The sequence below is a fragment of the Salvelinus namaycush genome, chromosome 19 (genome assembly GCF_016432855.1).
Source record: "Salvelinus namaycush isolate Seneca chromosome 19, SaNama_1.0, whole genome shotgun sequence".
NCBI classification, from domain to species: Eukaryota; Metazoa; Chordata; class Actinopteri; order Salmoniformes; family Salmonidae; genus Salvelinus; species Salvelinus namaycush.
The window spans coordinates 45662762-45681329 of NC_052325.1; the positions used below are offsets into that span (position 1 = coordinate 45662762).

Here is an 18568-nt window from a genome sequence, read left to right on the forward strand (position 1 = left end):
ATGCAATGACTATGGGGTTAAAGTGCAGACTGTCAAGCTTCAATCTGAGGGTATTTTCATCCATATCAGCTGAACTGTTTAGAAATAACAGCACTTTTTGTACATAGTCCCCCCATTTTAGGGGACCACTGTTCCTAGGCAGTCATTGTAAATAAGAATTTGTTCTTAACTGACTTGCCTAGTTAAATAAAAGGTACACATTTTTTTTTAACAAATCCTCACGCTGCACCTCCCCATTCACGGAACCTTCTCCCAGCCAATGGCAAAAGAGAATAAACAAAATACACACAAAGCAAACTTTTACATCAGCTAGCTATAAGTGAAACGTAATAATCTAGCTAGCCAGCTAGTTTACGAGGCAAAACTCCTAGAGCCAATTCTTCATGGTTAGCTAACTAGCCAGACAGTTATCCCTATTGACTTACTAAGGGCTTGCGATCTATGCACACTACGGTGGGTATCGTAGGCAGGTAAACATGTCAAAATGAACACAGTATGTGTTTATTAAGGTATCAAGATAAAATAATGTAGTCAGGCAATATGAGATGTGTATTGGCAACATTTCATTCCGAAATCAGAGTTTATTTTCTCTCGCTTCAATAGCCGCCATTGCTTTCAATACATTTTGCTTCATTTTTTATACATGGTACGTCATATTTCTGTGCATACTTTTCATTGAAGCTTGCGTCGATCGATGCATGTTTCAAAAATACGTACAAACGGAGTACATATCCGAAAAGTGCCCTCCGTTTTGCATACTTTGATTTTGACTCATGCGCCAACTCTCCCGTGCGCCATTTTGCATGCTCGGAGCACGGTAGGATGCATATTGAGAAACACCCACTGTGTTACTCAAATAGCGGTGCTAGGGTGATTTCATATTTAGCCATTCGCCAACCACCAGACCTGCGATGGATTCCATCATAACAGCTTTGACTGTTTTTGTCTTTTTATGAATCATGGGACAGCATCTTTTTAAATTCACCGTCAAAGTCAATTCATGAGCAGAAAAACAAAGATTGTGAGTCGGGTCTTGTGTTAGTTAAATCCGATGGACTCTGACAACAGTACTCATGTGGTGGTGTCTTTAGCAATAGCACTTCAAAAAAGGTTAGCAGCAGTTTTACAGCATGTACAGAAAGGTCATTCACTTAGGGTGTTGCATTAGGAGCTTCAGAATCGTATAGCTTGTATGGTTTCACAAAATACCACAACCTGGGTAAAAAAAGGTCATTTGTTTATCCTACAACCGAATCGATCAATCAGCTTTCTGAAAAGCTGAAGTTAAACATGTAAAACAACCAAGGTCCTTTTAAGCAGTGGGTTATGTTGCTACATTTCCACCCCTGGGTTTATGTGTTCAAAATACAGTTACAGTCAAATAGTATTTTATAAACGTTCCAGTTAGCATGTAAGGTTTAGGAGAGAATAGAGTAACCTGACTAACCCTTCTGCAAGCACCACTCGGTAACAAGGCATATCCACATGCTTAATAAAGTTACCTGACTAACCCTTCTGCAAGCACCACTCGGTAACAAGGCATATCCACATGTTTAATTAAGTTAACTGAAATTCCCTTCTATGAGGCAAGCACCACTTGGTAACAATTGCATATCCACATGCCATTTAGGGCATGTCAACAACAGACAGAAAAGTGTTCTTAGAACTAAACAGCTCTCTCACACACACACAAGGATCAAATGGGTGGAGAAAAATGTAAGAAGAAAACAACTGTACACAACCCAGAGATTTCAGTCTATCTCAAATGGCACCCTGTTCCCTATATAGTGCACTACTTCTGACTAGAGCCTTATACGGCAGTCCTATGTGGCTCTGGACAAAAGTAATGCCCTATATAGGGTTTGGAGTGCCATATGAGATTTTCCCTGAGAGTCACAGGCACTGAAGCGGAATTGTTGTTTCGACGGCCATTCTAGTTCCTAAGTGTTCAGAAAGGCTAACTTCTTGATCATCATCATACTCTTCTTGTATCTCAGCCGACTCGCCTCCCTAATCGCCACCATCTTCTGCAGGTTGCCCTAGTAGTGGGCACAGACCGACCATTGAATTGGCCGATGTACCTAGATATGACCTTTGACTTTGGATACCCACTGCCCTCACCTCCACCCAGTGCGCCACCCCAAACTTCCTCAGCAGCATGTAGTCCGTTTTGGGGTGCCCGTACCCATCCCCTCTTTGCTCCCGGTTCTCCCCACCCTCAGCCTCTTGGGTCAAAGGTGAGGGGGCGCAGAGCAGCCGCGCCTGGTGCTTAGCGGGCAGGGCCCATGGCTCAGGTTGGACATCGGGTGGTAGCTGTCAGCGGCACCCAACAGTGGTCTCCACCGCCGACCATCTTGGGGCGGATTTACCTTCTGAAAGATGACGTTGTCCCGCTCGATGTCGGGGATGATGGTCTTGCCGTACTAGACATGCTTCCACGGCTAGGTAACGATATTGAGCTGAGGGTCCGAGGCGTAGCGTTGGCCAGACGAGCGGTTCTTGCACACCCGGGACTTCAGTATAGCCAGTGGAAGGCCTGGGTGCGCCGGGCAAACATGTTGTCGTTCTCCAGGTCAGGGAGGATGCTCACCAGGGACTCGTCCAATGGGTCGGGGGGTTTTCACGCCTCAGGAGGGAACGCTTCTTGCATTTGACCAGCCGGGGCACCAAGGTGCGGTCGTTCCTGGGGAGTACCACCGCGGAGTGCTCAAGGTACGGGATGTTGGTGGGTTTCAGTTTGGGGGGCTAGTAGGGGGCAGTGTGTGGTGGCTGAGTGTTGTAAGTACTGGAGAGAGGTAGTAGTAGAGAGAAGATCGATTGAAAGAAAAAGGAAGGTTATGTTGGATTTAAAACAGGGCTCCATCAAACAAGGGACATTTTAATCGTATTCAGAAGCAGCTTATTCATATTGTACGTGTTTGGCAAACACAGTACTATGGCTGTGTCCGAACACCAATACTTCCCAGGTAGCTTGTTTGGTTCATTGGAAGTTGTGTGAACGTAAGTATTTGGTTTACCATTGGTTCTGCGAACAAAGACATATGTTCCCTGACCATTAAAACCATTAAAAGTTAATTAAACGTTCTGAGAACGGAAGTGTACATTTCGCCTGTTCTGGGAACTTTACTTTTTAGGTTGCAGTGAGGTTCTGAGAACGTTTTACTATGGCTCCCTGAAAGTTTTCCTGGAAGGTTTTAACGTTCTGAGAACGGACATTATAGGTTATTTTAAAGTAACTAAATAACATTCTGAGAACATGTTTCAATAATACTTTTAGTTACACGGCTAGCTAGTTTGGATTAACTGAACACCAAGCACAGATAGGACACATGGAAATTAGGCATTAATCATGGAAGCACATTTATGTTTTATTGTGGCACAGCGTCAGTGAGATTTAAACCTATGATCTTCTCTTCTCTTTAAAACTATGATCTTCTCTATCCATGGAATTAGTCCACTTTGCCACCAGTATGGAGCTACAGTAGCATGCTATGTTTTTTTTTACTCATACAAAGCTGTTCATTTTTGTCTATTCAAACCAACCCCATTTCAAAGGAAACAAGAACTCATAAAGATCAGGTGTGGCCAATTAGTGGGTGCGGCCAACACACCTGAACATAGTTCACAAGAAAGAGGTTAGAGAGAGTTTTGTTGATGCTGAGAATGGAATGTGTATGTTTTTAAATAACATTCTTAGAACGTTCTCTGAACGTTACTAACGCTTTCCTGTGGTTTCTATGGAAACGTTATGCTGAAGTTACGAAATTCCCACAGAAAAACGTTGTTTATTAAACATATTCTGAACTATTTGTGAACATTCCCAATGTTCCTAGAACATTACCAAAATGTAAAATAATTGTAACCACGTTTGAACTTTTAGGAAACATTCTGTTAAAGTAATGAAATACCAAGACAATTGTTTATTTTTTGTCAAGTTCCTTAAATGTGCTGACAATGTTCCAAAGCCAAGCAACTATCCTGCACCATTCTGAGAAAGTTGTAGGATGGTTTTATGCATAATAACCATAGGACAACCACACTCTCACAAAGCTCAAAGAAACATATGGTTTTCAGAACATTATGTGCAAACTGGGTTTACGTCCTCAGTATGGATGAGTAGTATGTTGATATTTGTTGCTTACTGAATATATTTTTACTAAACAGTACGTTCTAAATAGAATGTAGTACGATTAGGACACAGTTTAAGTAAGTAGTAGGCAGGCCATATTTCAGACACGGCCAGTATCTTAACATATGTACTGATGCAAATTGGACTAAACAGCAAGACATCACGCCCCCCCCCCCCCTATCAGTATGTCCACAGACCTGAAGCCCTGGATTTTCTTGTACCAGCGTCTCCTTTGTGACCCCAGTTCCATCTTCTGCACGTATGGGTCCTCCTCGGGTGTCCAGTACTTGGGCAGGAACCCGTCATAAAACACGTTGGCGGGTGGCTTGGGGGGAGCACCCACTTTGCGGGCGTAGGTCGTCCTGAACAGGGTCGGCGTACCCCACATTACTGAGGGTGGGGGGATCGCATCAGGTGTCATTGGTCCACTGCTGTTCGAGAAAAAGACCAGCCAATCGGAGTGGAAAGGGCTTATGGTGTTATGGTGTTTGGAACATCCTTGATGTTAGCACTCAATCTCCTCAGACACGTGAGGAACAAAAACTTTGTTGTTTTCAAATCAATGAAATCTGATATTTCGGATGGCAAGTCACTCAGTCACAGCAAATACAAATGCAAGAGGAACGAGCAAATAAAACTAAAGAAAACAATAAAAGAAAACAAAAACAAATGTTATATCAAATCAAAATCGCCCGGCAAGTTAAGACCAAGGTGGTTCTAGAAAACCATGCAAACTGAAGATCTCTTTTGTTCTCTCATTCTTTCTTTCCCCCCACTCGTTCATCCGGCAGACGTAACAGAAGAAGAGCTCTCTCTTTCTCTCATTCTTGTCAGACAGGCATAAAAGCGCTCTCTCTCTTGGTCAGACGGTTATCAGAGAGGCAGGTCACTGAGGCAGGTCACCGTCTTCTGCGGTGGGGTGTTCGTGTTCACTGTGACCATTGGCCAGGTCCCTCCTCTCACCAATGAAACTCCTCCTCCCCCTCCTCCTAACCCCACGGAATTCCCAGCCTCTACAGGGCTGATGGGTTGGGTGAAGTTGGCGGGCGGGGAGGGGCAAGGCCGTGCAGAACGAGGTCGGGGTCCGGCCACTCGGGGTCCGACTCGTCGTCACTGCCACTCTCGCACTTGTACGCCCACTGCAGGGAATTCTGGGATATGCATTCGTTGTTGGTTGGAATCGAGCCTGGTCTCACTGAGGTCAGTGTTCTGTGGTCAGCCGCGACAGGAGGATATGATGATACAGTGTACATACACAACCACAACCATTGGACAATCATACACAACCATGGGAGAACTAACCAGCAGACAGACAGTGGGGATGATAGGAGAGGAGGAGTGTGTAAAGACAGGGCAAGGTTCAGGGTATGGATTACAGTAGATTTAAAACACAGACTTGTCATAGAGCCAGAACGCAGTGTCACGTGCAGTACTCACTATCCAATGCAAAGCAGCAGTTTTCTTCACGGTGAAAGAAGACAAGCTGGCGTATAAAGCCAGCTTAACGATCTAAGAAACTGGGTGGGATATTTTGGCTCGGTACCATTTCGATTTAACAATTCACCTGAATTTGACTGAAATAAAATGGAATTGAGCCCCATCCCTCTGGATAATTTAACCATTGAGAGATCTGAAAGGATTTGCTAGAGCAGCACCTGCGATCAAAGATTAGAGGCAGCTGATTTCTGGTGTATAGGCTACAGATGTGTGTATGACTCCGCTACCTTGTGAAGGTGCCATCTTCCTCCGTGTACATGGGGCTGGCCCAGCTCCGGCGGTTGTCCTCGTGGCGCTCGGCCCGCTTCTTGCGGAGCGGCGCTGGCACATAGGCCGCTGGCTTGTCCTTGGTGGGCAGGAACTGGTTGAACTGCGTGGTCGTTTTAGGCTCGATGACCAGCGAGCGGCGGTAGTGCAGTGAATCCTTGTTACTGTCGGCCGCCATCCTGAAGACTGAGTCCGTCTCCGCGTCACTCCCAGAACCTGGGGGAGGAGAGGTGGGAGATGAGGAGATAGACAGAAGGAAAAGGGGTCAAATTGAGGTGCGAGGTGAAGGAAGAGGGGGGGGGGGGACAGTGGAGATTAGAGGGGCAGGAAAGTGTAAGAGGGAGGGCTCAGAGAGAGGGGAGAGAAGAGGTGACAGACAGAATAGACAAGTGGAGACCGGAAAGGGAGGTGAGGGGAATGGAAGGTGGGAGGAGGGAGGAAAAGGCAGTGGAGAGCAGAGAATGGAAGAGGGTAGAGTTCAGAGGTCGATCCAGGAGGAGAGACGAGGAGAGAAAGGGAAAAGGTCGGAAGAGTAGAAGTCTACTTCGTGTTGTTTGTGATATAATTGTCTGGCAGATAAAAGAGGGAATCTGATCAGCTCTATACTTAAAGGGATACTTTGGGATTTTGGCAAATCTACGTCCTTAAAGTCAGATGAACTCATGCTAACATTGGCTCCCAAAACTTCCTATAACTTAATTCATACTGGACACTGAGACATAAAAACAATATCTACAAGTCCATCTGACTCTGAACCTTTCACCTCACTGAACACCTCACTAAAATTCTGAAACTTTCACCTCACTGAACACACCCCAGTACTAGGGTAGCGGGGGTGGGGCGCATTGCTTTGGGAACAGAGGCCTATTACCCCCTCCTTGCTTAATTTACAGGCTGGTGTGGAAGCATCTGGAATGTATCTCTGGCCTGTCTCTCACAGTGGGAGCCAAGTCTCTCTCTAATTACTGACTGAAACGCGAAACTAGTCCACCCACTGTCAAATGCCAACAAAGACCTGGTATCAGTCAAATCAACATGCTCAGTGTGAACTTCACAGATTATCTCAGATAGTCCAAAAGAAACAAATAGATACCCGCCCTTGAAATACCAATCACTACCACTCAAGATTTCAGACTAAGATATAGAGGCTAAAAGGTGTACTGCTAAGAGCCTAAAACGTAGCATAAAAAGTCAAACCAAAACACACTCAAGTCCTGTCCGACTGGGGTGCGTGATAATTGAGATTGATGTGTGTGCGTGCGTACGTGCGTGTGTGTAGAAGCATAACAAAGTAGAACCAAACACACACACAACTCGAGTCCTGTCCGATTGAGATTGACGTGTGTGTGTCAGTCTGTGAGTGAGTCTGTGAGTGAGTGAGTGAGTGAGTGAGTGAGTGAGTGAGTGAGTGAGTGAGTGAGTGAGTGAGTGAGTGAGTGAGTGAGTGAGTGAGTGAGTGAGTGAGTGAGTGAGTGAGTGAGAATGTGAGCGTGTTTGTCCATACCCTCACTGCTGCTTTGGGCGTGTTGTCAGGGATCTGCTGTGTGGTCTAGAACCCTGTATCCTCCTCCTCTCAGTATAGGTAATATATCCTCTCTCCCACTATACCAGCTGTCTCTGAAACCACTGTCTCTTTCTCGAAATGTTCTGCTGCTGCTGGTTCTCTGGCCGGATAATTCCTCAAGTGCCTGCAATACACACACACGAACAAACACAATCGTGAGCTCACACCCTGAAAGAAAGAGCGATGTGTCTTTCAGTAAATTAAGAAACTAACTCGAACTCTATACTGTAAGTGTTTGTGTCATGGGGGTACGTGTGTTTTTTTGGGGGGGTGGGTGGGGGGGGTTTACTATCCTTGTTGAGACCAGAGGTCCTCACAAGGATAGTAGAACAGGGACAAGTGGGGACATTTTGCCGGATCCCACAAGGAAAAAGGCTATTTTAGGTTTAGGGGTTAGGGTTAGATTTACGGTCAGAATTACAGTTAGGGGGTTGGTGTAAAGGTTCGAGTTATGGTTAGGGATAGGTTTGGGAAAATAGGATTTTGAATGGGAATCAATTATTTGTGTGTGTGTGTTATCATGTACCTGGGGAGGATAACCCTAAGGAGTTAACCCCTTAACCCCAGACCAGAGAATGCATTGAATATTGTCATGTCATTCATCCCAAGTCACAAGATTTCCCTAAATTACTGAACACACGCAAAACACACACAGCCATCTCACCCAACACACACTTCTGATGACCGGAACTCTGACCCCTAACTGTTTTCCACTCAGTCATGCAAGCACAGCCAATAAGCCATGCTCTATGTGATGATGACGACAATAATAACTGTTTAAAGATCTAAAGGGCTTAGCGTAAGAACACAAACAGGACCTGCCCAGCTAACAAAAAAACGTTCCCACAAATTTAGAGAACCTTCGCTTAAGAGTCTCATGAGGTCATTAACTAATGATTTCATAGGAATGTTCCCATGATGTGCACGGAATGTTTCCAAGAGACCATTCCCTTAATGTCAAGTAGATCTTACCCAGAACGTGGTTACCGTGCTCTAGACACTTTCATGGGAACGTTGCAAGAACATTCATGTGTCCAGTTTTCTGTGGGTTAGGAAAATATTCCATCAACGTCCCACCAAACATACACAGAACATGGCTGCCATGTTCTCAGAATATAAGATATGAATGTTCTAGACAAGTTACATGTTGCAAGAACATTAATGTGTCTAGTTGTCTGTGGGCGAGGAGAATATTCCATCAACATTCCACGAAACAAACACAGAACAGGGTTGCCATGTTCTCCAAATTAAGATATGAATGTTCTAGACACGTTTCATGGGAATAACATTTCTGTGTGTCAGTTGTCAGGACGTCGCCTGATGGTCCCAAAGAAACGTTCTCCAAAACAAGTAGTTTAACACATCACGCCTTGTTACTTTTGCCAAGCCCGTCAAGGCCCTAATCAGTGAACCACTGTTCAATTCATAGCTCTTTTTGTCTGTTGGCAAGGTTAGGAATACACACACAATGTTTTTAACATAGTGTTTTCAACTTACATATTTGACACACGTTGACATGCAGTGCAATCAGAAAGTATTCACACACCTTTCCACAGAGGGGCCATATTAGTGTGTAGCCCAAACTGTTCGGAGGCTACAGACAGAAGTTGGCAGATCGGCTGTACCGACTTCAGACGAGTCCCGTGATGCTTGTGGTGCAGAAGTGCGACATCGGCCGGTGGATTGAGACGCACCCCAAGGCAACAAAACAGACATCTCTAGATTAAACAGACATTTAGCATTTGTATTATGCTAATTCGATTTTTTGTGGGGGAGCAGACATCGACTCTAAGGTTAACCAAATAACTACCCGGACTATCGGCATTGACCCTTTTTGCACTATGCTGCTGCTACTGTTTATTATCTGTCACTTTAATTATTCACTGAGTGTACAAAACATGAGGAACATCTGCTCTTCCCATGACAGACTGACCAGGTGAAAGCTATGATCCCTTATTAATGTTACTTGTTAAATCCACTTCATATCAGTGAAGGGGAGGAGACAGGTTAAAGAAGGATTTTTAAGCCTTAAGACAACTGAGACATGGACTGTGTATTTGTGCCAGTTAGAAGGTGAATGGGCAAGACAAAAGATTTAAGTGCGTTTGAATGGGGTATGGTAGTAGGTGCCAGGCGCACCGGTTTGAGTGTGTGAAGAATTGCAATGCTTCTGGGTTTTTCACGCACAACAGTTTTCTGTGTGTATCAAGAATGGTCCACCACCCAAAGGACATCCAGTCAACTTTTGTATTAGTATTTATTAAGGATCCCCATTCGCTGCTGACAAGGTAGAAGCTACACTTCCTGGGGTCCAGCAACATTAAGGCAGTTATATACAATTTAAAATATTACATTACATTTCATAACAATTTTCACAACACATTAAGTGTGTTTCCTCAGGCCACTACTCTACTACCAAATAACTACAATACAAAATCCATATGTACTTGTGTCTGTGCCTGTGTGTGTGTCTCTTCACAGTCCCCGCTATTCCATAAGGTGTATTTTTACCAGTTTTTTTAAAATCTGATTCTACCGCTTGCATCAGTTACCTGATGTGGAATAGAGTTCCTAGTCATGGTAGTCATGGCTCTATGTAGTACTGTGCGCCTCCCATAATCTGTTATTTTAGTCTGTTTAGTCTGTTTTAGTCTGTTTAGTCTGTTTAGTCTGTTTAGTCTGTTTAGTCTGTTTAGTCTGTTAGTCTGTTTGACAAACTCCAAGCGGGCTATCATGTGCCTTTTACTGAGGAGTGGCTTCCATCTGGCCACTGTACCATAAAGCCCTGATTGGTTGAGTGCTGCAGAGATGGTTGTCTTTCTGGAAGGTTCTCCCATCACCACAGAGGAACTCTGGAGCTCTGTCAGAGTGACCATCAGGACCATCGGCCTTTCTCCCGATTGCTCAGTTTGCCCGTGTGGCCAGCTTTAGGAAGAGTCTTAGTGGTTCCAAACCGCTTCCATTTAAGAATGATGGAGGCCACTGTGTTCTTAGGGACCTTCAATGCTGCAGAAATGTTTTGGTACCATTTCCCAGGTCTGTGCCTTGACACAATCCTGTCTCGGAGCTCTACGGACAATTCCTTCGACCTCATGGCTTGGTTTTTGCTCTGACATGCACTGTCAACTGTGGGACCTTATATAGGCAGGTGTGTGCCTTTCCAAATCATGTCCAATCAATTGAATTTACCATAGGTGGACTCCAAATCAAGTTGTAGAAACATCTCAAGGATGATCAATGTAAACAGGATGCAGCTGAGCTCAATTTCGAGTCTCATAGCAAAGGGTCTGAATACTTATGTACATAAGGTTTCTCAGTTTTTATTAATTATTAATTTGCAAAAATGTCTAAACTGGTTTTCGCTTCGTCATATAAAAAAATTTATCTATTTTAGAATAAGGCTGTAACATAACAAAATGTGGAAAAAGTCAAGGGGTCTGAATACTTTCCGAATGCCCCATCAACATTAGACAACTATACAGAACGCCCTTAAATTGGTGAAGCAGGTAAATCAAATCAATGATGAGAGAAGAGTTCAATTAACTCACAACTGACACAGACATCTGAATGCCGTGACCCAAGGACTTGTTGAATAATAATGACTGTATAAATGACCATGCACAATGTAGTCATGTAGGTCAAAGTGTCAGATATGTAAGTTGAAAACACTTTTTTTGGGGGTGGGGGGGGAGAATTTATTTGGGACCATCAGGCGATGTCCTGACAACTGATAACAATATTCTTGTTACGTTCCCATGAAACGTGTCTAGAACATTAATATCTTACATTCAGAGAACATTGCAACTATGTTCTGTGTATGTTTAGTGGGACATTAATGGAATATTCTCTTAACCCTCAGAAAACTGGACACATGAATGCTCATGCAACCACCCACAAAACACGTTTCGAACATTAATGTTGTACAGTCTAAGAACATTGTAACCATGTTCTAGATAAGTTCTGGTTGACATTAAGGGAATGTTCTCCTAACTTTAACACCAAAACATGATAAAAAAGTTTCTCAGAACGTTTTTTTGCTAACATAGATGGAATGTTCCCCTAACTAATGGGAAACTGGACACTCAAACATTAGGTAAACATTACGGGTAACATTACAAAAACATTCTCTCTCTCCCTAGAATTGCTAGCTGGGTAACCATCACTATTGACTGTTGTTCATAATCGTAGGGGTTGAATATGCTTGGTAAATTTAACTGTAAACAAACCAAACTGTCAAATTCAACGTTGTGCCTTCCACCCCCTCTGTCGTGACAAACACAAGTCCATGAATGTGCGCAGACAGAGACACACACACTTCCATACATGTACCAAGTGACCTATGGACTCCTGAGGTAAAGAAGATTCAAATAGCTGAGTCAGGAGAATGGATCAGCTATGCTATGGTTTTAGTGCCGACTGTCAAGTATTCTGAGACCCCTAAACCAATGGGCTGACTTCCTTAACACATAGCTAACATACCAGGAAGGATGTAGAGATGGTTTTAGTGCCGACTGTCAAGTATTCTGAGACCCCTAAACCAATGGGCTGACTTCCTTAACACATAGCTAACATACCAGGACGGATGTAGAGATGGTTTTAGTGCCGACTGTCAAGTATTCTGAGACGCCTAAACCAATGGGCTGACTTCCTTAACACATAGCTAACATACCAGGAAGGATGTAGAGATGGTTTAAGTGCCGACTGTCAAGTATTCTGAGACGCCTAAACCAATGGGCTGACTTCCTTAACACATAGCTAACATACCAGGAAGGATGTAGAGATGTGTTGGCCAGTGGGTCTAAAAGAGGATTTCATTCACACGATTCCTAGCTATGCTGATTACTCAAACCATTACATGGTAGCACACATAACATACAAACTGTAGGTTGAATAAAGAACAGTTACATCAGGTCAGCGGTCCATTCTAATTCAATCTCATGAACTGAAATTCCAATTAAAGTATTGAAAAATCCTCATTGAAACTTAAAGGCACCTTTCCATTCTTAATGTGAATTCTCTTCCGAATTGAGCGAATTGAAATGGATGGACCCCAAACTTGTCTAGACCACTGTAGTAGAGTGAGGCAGATTTACATGTAATAGTGCTAATACTGTACTTGGTCCTGGTCTTGCAAACTCCTATGGTTAAACACGTTAACAAGACAGTACAAACAGATCTGTGACCAGGCTATAAATACTGTACCCATAGAAACATAATTACTAGAAGGGACAAACAGAAATGGAATGGGTTATATAGAGTATAATAGAGTGGATGATTATAGAATAGTAGAACGTTAACCTAGGCTAGCACAGCGTACAGTAAGGTTATTTATTTACCTTGGATAGCGCTGCTATGTTCAGTAGTCCTTCAAAGGCCTTGGGGTTTAAGTTAGGTCCATTATAGAAGGGCTCGCATTGTGCCTTCCTACCTAGCCAGCATATGGTGATCAGCACCTGGGAGAAAGAGGACATGGGTTAATACAAGGATCATAATTATAATGTACGCATAGTTTCTTTTAAAAGAGCAACGCCAATTCTCTAATATTTTTCTACAACAACAGAATAAAGAGCATATTACTAGGATAGTATTTGCTTCTTTTCAAATATGTTGTGTGTTTGATTGAGCCTGCCTGGAGAGCCAGTTGGGCGGGGTTTGAACTTGTTGTGGCTAAAGTATTTGAAAGAAAACATACAGTTTGAAGGCAGGTAAACTGTTGAAAACAGTATGACGTTCAGTTCTATATTGAGAAGAACACACTTACAGTACATTCTAGCAGCACACTAAATAGCCTGTATATAGTCTGGACTGTTAGGATAGATCATGATTAGATTTCTGTATAGTAATGACCCAGCAGAGTTGTCCTAAGGTCATACTGGCCCCTGTGAACACTAGTGTCCAGCTCTTTGCTTTCCTGCCTCATCCAGAACCCTCTGATACACCACTGTTTGTTTGTGTGCACTGATCTGACCTAAACCCCTTGTTAACATGTAGGGCTTTAAACTAATACAGTTGTATTAGTTGTATTGTACAGACGTGACGCTTGGCATTTAGTCCAAAGAGTTCAATCTTGGTTTCATCAGACCAGAGATTCTTGTTTCTCATGGTTTGAGAGTATTTAGGTGCCTTTTGGCAAACTCCAAGCAGGTTGTCATGTGCATTTTACTGAGGAGTGACTTCCATCTGGCCACATCAATAAAGGCCTGATTGGTGGAGTGCTGCAGAGATGGTTATCCTTCTGGAAGGTTCTCCCATCTCCCTAGAGGAACTCTGGAGCTCTGTCAGAGGGACCATCGGGTTCTTGATCACCTCCCTGACCAAGGCCCTTCTCCCCTGATTGCTCAGTTTGGCCAGGCGGCCAGCTCTAGGAAGAGCCTTGGTAGTTCCAAACTACTTCCATTTAAGAATGATGGAGGCCACTGTGTTCTTGGGGACCATCAGTGCTGCAGACATTTTTTGGTACCCTTCCCCTGATCTGTGCCTTGACACAATCCTGTCTCAGAGCTCTACGGACAATTCCTTCGACTTCATGGCTTGGTTTTTGCTCTGACATGCACTGTCAACTGTGGGACTTTATATAGACAGGTGTGCCTTTCAAAGTCATGTCCAATCAATTGAATTTACCACAGATGGACTCCAATAAAGTCGTAGAAACATCAAGGATGATCAATGGAAACAGGATGCACCTGAGCTCAATTTCGAGTCTCATAGAAAAGAGTCTGAATACTTATGTACATAAGGTTTTTCAGTTCTTATTAATTATCAATTTGTAAAAATGTCAAAAAATGGGTTTTGCTTTGTCATTATGGGGTGTTGTGTATAGGTTGATCTATAGGTTATTTTTTTAAATACATTTTAGAATAAGGCTGTAACTTATTTAGAAAAAGTGAAGGGGTCTGAAAACTTTCCAAATGCACTGTATGTATGACTACTAGGGCCAGGCAATGCAGTTATATCTCCCGCAACCCTTTACAGACATCGAACACAGCTATTGTCAATAGCGACCATTGATGACTTTTCAGACAATTAAATAAAAGACGCAGCATCAGGTATGTACGTTTTTTAGACAGTAGGATTCTGCTCCTGCGTAAAATGTTCTGTATTTTTCCCCCTGACAACAATAAACGTTGCTGATTGATGTGCTGCAGTGTTGTTCTTTATGCAGTTTTTATGGTATGGTAGCTAGATGTGTTTCATTTCTACTAAATGTCAGGGTATTTAAATCAACTTTAACGTACTCCGTTAGGAAAGAGTGGTCTGCGCGTAGGCACCAGGCAAGCAGAAAGCGCGCAGCACCTCAAGATTATTTGATTGACTGTTCTGATTGCCTAGTGATGGACTTTAGTCCTGCTTCAGAAGTAAAATGTCAGTTCGTATCACCAGAGGTTTTGTGTCGGCATTTAAACAAAAAAAACTTAGTGTAGCCTACCCTACCAGACAAACAACATTCCTTAGCCGAGGCGCTTTCAACGGGGCCACATTCCATTATGTCTGAAAAGCTTAATCAATAGAGGCTACCAGTAGCCTACTGTAGGACATCGGTTCCATGAATAGGATAGGATGTTTTACACTCAAGAGACCTAAAGCTGAACACACATCACTAGTGAAGAGACCGAGCAGGCAGAGCAGGCAGGCCAACGCGAGGGAGAAGTGTCAGGTGTGTGCTTACTGGTAGGGAAGTCAAGTGCAGGAGTTGTCAACAGGCGCACACTTTAATGAGGCAGGAGAAACCAACAGACAGACGCAACTGCGTCAAAACCTCCAGCCCATAGGCAAATGTGCAAAACGCGCAAAACAGTCACAATAAATTATGTTTAACAATAAACATCTTCGTAAACAACACGGTATAAGCAAAACCAGTCTGGCTCGTCAACAATAAACACGTAACACAAACAATTTCACACAAAGACATGGGGGTAACAGAGGAATAAATACATGCAGTGTGATTGGGGAATGGAAACCGGGTGTGCAGGGAACAAGACAAAACAAATGGATCAATGAAAAATGGAGCGGCGATGGCTAGAAAGCCGGAGACGTCGACCGCCGAACGCTACCACTTCGGCGGAAGTCGTGACAAGAAGAAGGCAGAAGCGTGCTCATATGTTTTGGTAATCTGTATCTCACAATGTCTTGTCTTGCATGCCTTGCAAATTCACCATGTAGCATGAAGTTAGCCTCTTCCGCTCTGGTTTTATTTGAATTACACAACTCCCCAGGCCTTTATAGCCTTCCGGCTGTAATACGGAAAATAATGTTTCGCGATATCTGAACTTTGATTTTAATTCAGTGGGAGAGATAAAAAAATGTTTTTCAGTTAAGGATTTTTCTTAACGTTAAGGATTCCAACTTTGTTTAAACGTTTTAACGTTCACACCCTTACTTACAACCTTGCTGAACTGGATAGCATTCATTTTGATGGTGTTGACAAATTGGGGACAAATCTTTGACAATCCTTATAAACATGGACATAGCCCCCCTCCTGTGAGTCAAATCCTACAACCTCTTCTTAGTTATACAACTTTTCAAACCTCCACACTCCAGGATAGATGAAGAGGTCTTCGACAAAACCAAATCAACCACGAGCCTGTCACATCCTTCCTAGTTCGACGGCCAATGGGAATGGAAGAGGAAGTCAGACAGTCATTTCGTGTGTGGTTACGTCCGAGACACAACTGGAGCCCTCTGACAGAGGCCATACCTGCACCAGTATATACGATACAGGTTCACATTGGCTGTAAATCTGCTAGGCTGATGGCTATGGGAGTTAGAAGTAACAGAGCTGATCTTCCAGAAACATTGTGTACATGAATGTATGTGACTGTTTTGAATGCAACTGAGGCTCATTCAGTGGATGACTACCGCGCTGTGTTCTTAGCTCCTCACAGTCTCCTTTTGGCAAGATCCTTTAATGTGACTTAATTCCATTTCAATTCTAAAGACGTAGATACTCACACAAGCTAAGCACACACACACACACATTTTGAATAGGTGTAAGACAAATTATGGCAAAAAACAACAACAAAAAGGATCTTGCAAAACATGGCCAACTCCTGCCATTGCGCCGTGCTTAACTACCTGTATACAATGGCCTTCTGTGTATGTCCATCAGCAACACTGTACCAGAGATGGAACTATAAAATCAGAACTAACACCCACCCAGGGGGAGCACCATCATGGCCACACCCATAAGATACCAATGACCCATTTGTCCACTCACCCATGACAAGCCCTGCAGTGCGTCAATGCCATCACGCACTGACAATGGATGGGTAGGTCTGCCATTCCTGATGAGTGATGCCTCAAAACTGAACACACTGACCCCACCTACCTAAACACCACGTTGTACTGAAAGTACACCATCCCAAAATAAAAAATACCAAAGCCTTAAATGAATGGGTGTGCACCGCAGTGCAGTCAGCACAACAGCAAAAATAAAGATCACCCGTCTTTCTGCATGATTGATTGGTTGATTCAGCCAGGGCATGGAATGTTTTCTCTCTGCATTCTTCATCAATGAATAACCCACATTTATACGTACACATAACACCTTGTCACCCAGTATCGATGAAGTGTTATGAAAAATTAGAAGGAAATGTCAGATCAGTCTGGCATCAGCTTTTGGAGGTGACACACACATACATACATACATACATACATACATACATACATACATACATACATACATACATACATACATACATACATACATACATACATACATACATATATACATACATACATACATACATACATACATACATACATACATACATACATATGAGAAAGGGATTGTGTTACACTTAATCAGACACTACAGCCACTGTTGGTGAGTGAGAGGAGAAGCGGGGCGGGCAAACAGGGTGAGGCTGGCATTTCTCTCTCCAGCCAGGGAGCACAAATATAGCCCTTGTGTTGTGTTGCCCCGTTGCCGTTTACAGCCAGTGCCGTAACCATGGAGAAGAGAGAGGACTTTATTGGCTGTTCACCATCACTCCTCGTTCCGTTTCACAATTTCTTCACAGTTCACACATGGCTGCATAGAGGACAGACAGTTTGAGCGGTTCTGTGATGAAACCAAACCAATACAGTGAGAGTTTGTCACACAGACACATCATAAATGCAAAAACAGATTTTTTTTTGTACTTTCTTTTTGCTTTACTGAGGAAAAGTGACAGTTCCAGACTTGTCATTGTGGAGGTAAAACCACCAAACAAACTCTGTTTCTTTCCGCCTACCAGGGAAATGCTGAAATGTCAATTACACCATCTCATATTCGAGGAGGTCCTGTATAAGTGTATCTCAATGGGTTAAAGTAAACTTTAATATCCAGCCGTCAATCATTTGTGAGGATTGTGGTCTGACAAAAAGGAACTCCACCCTGTAAATCAGACAGTTTGCTTGATCAACTGTGGCAGAGAGTATTACGTAATCATATGCTATCGTGCCACATTGCCACTCCTCTAGCTAACCATCTGTTGACGGTCATTTAAATTCCTCAGGGGACAAAGATGTTTGTACTCTACCTCCCTCAGAATCCTCTGTGCAGTTCTGTTTTTGGGCTGTGACGTAAACTCCTCATGTCAATAATTTGCTAAACCAAAAGGCCAACAGCAGAGGGACTTTGGACCAGAAATGTAGTCTGTCTCTCAGACACAGAAAGGAAGCCGACAGGCCACAAAGTTAAACGTAAGCAGGGCTAAATACGCCATATTTAAGCTGCAGGTAGTATTTGGAGAATTTTTATTAAGTTCACTCCTCAGGAGCACCAGTGTGTCCTTGACACTGAATCCATCATGAATGTTACTGATTGCTTAGAATGTGCACAGACCGGGGTAGTTTACACTAGGGCGAAACCATTTTCTACCTTAACTCTTAACGGATCAGAAAACCAGTCAGTATATGGTGTGACCACCATTTGCCTCATGCAGCGCGACATCTCCTTCGCATAGAGTTGATCAGGCTGTTGACTGTGGCCTGTGGAATGTTGTCCCACTCCAATGGCAAGTTGCTGGATATTGGCGGGAACTGGAACACGCTGTCGTACACGTCGATCCAGAGCATCCCAAACATGCTCAATGGGTGACATGTCTGAGTATGCAGGCCTTGGAAGAACT

General features: G+C 43.4%; 1 protein-coding gene across 3 annotated transcripts in view; it reads right to left on the reverse strand.

Moving 5' to 3' along the window:
• LOC120064476 (LIM domain only protein 7-like) overlaps window positions 1-18568 on the reverse strand; it is an 81741-nt gene that overhangs the window by 46944 nt on the left and 16229 nt on the right. For all 3 annotated transcript variants that reach the window (XM_039015073.1, XM_039015074.1, XM_039015075.1), the window contains exons 2-4: window positions 12794-12910; window positions 7398-7581; window positions 5854-6109 (exon numbers count right to left, since the gene is read on the reverse strand). In XM_039015073.1, the coding sequence (XP_038871001.1) occupies window positions 5854-6071 (218 nt within the window). In that variant the 5' untranslated portion in view covers window positions 6072-6109; window positions 7398-7581; window positions 12794-12910. The remainder of the gene's footprint in view (window positions 1-5853; window positions 6110-7397; window positions 7582-12793; window positions 12911-18568) is intronic.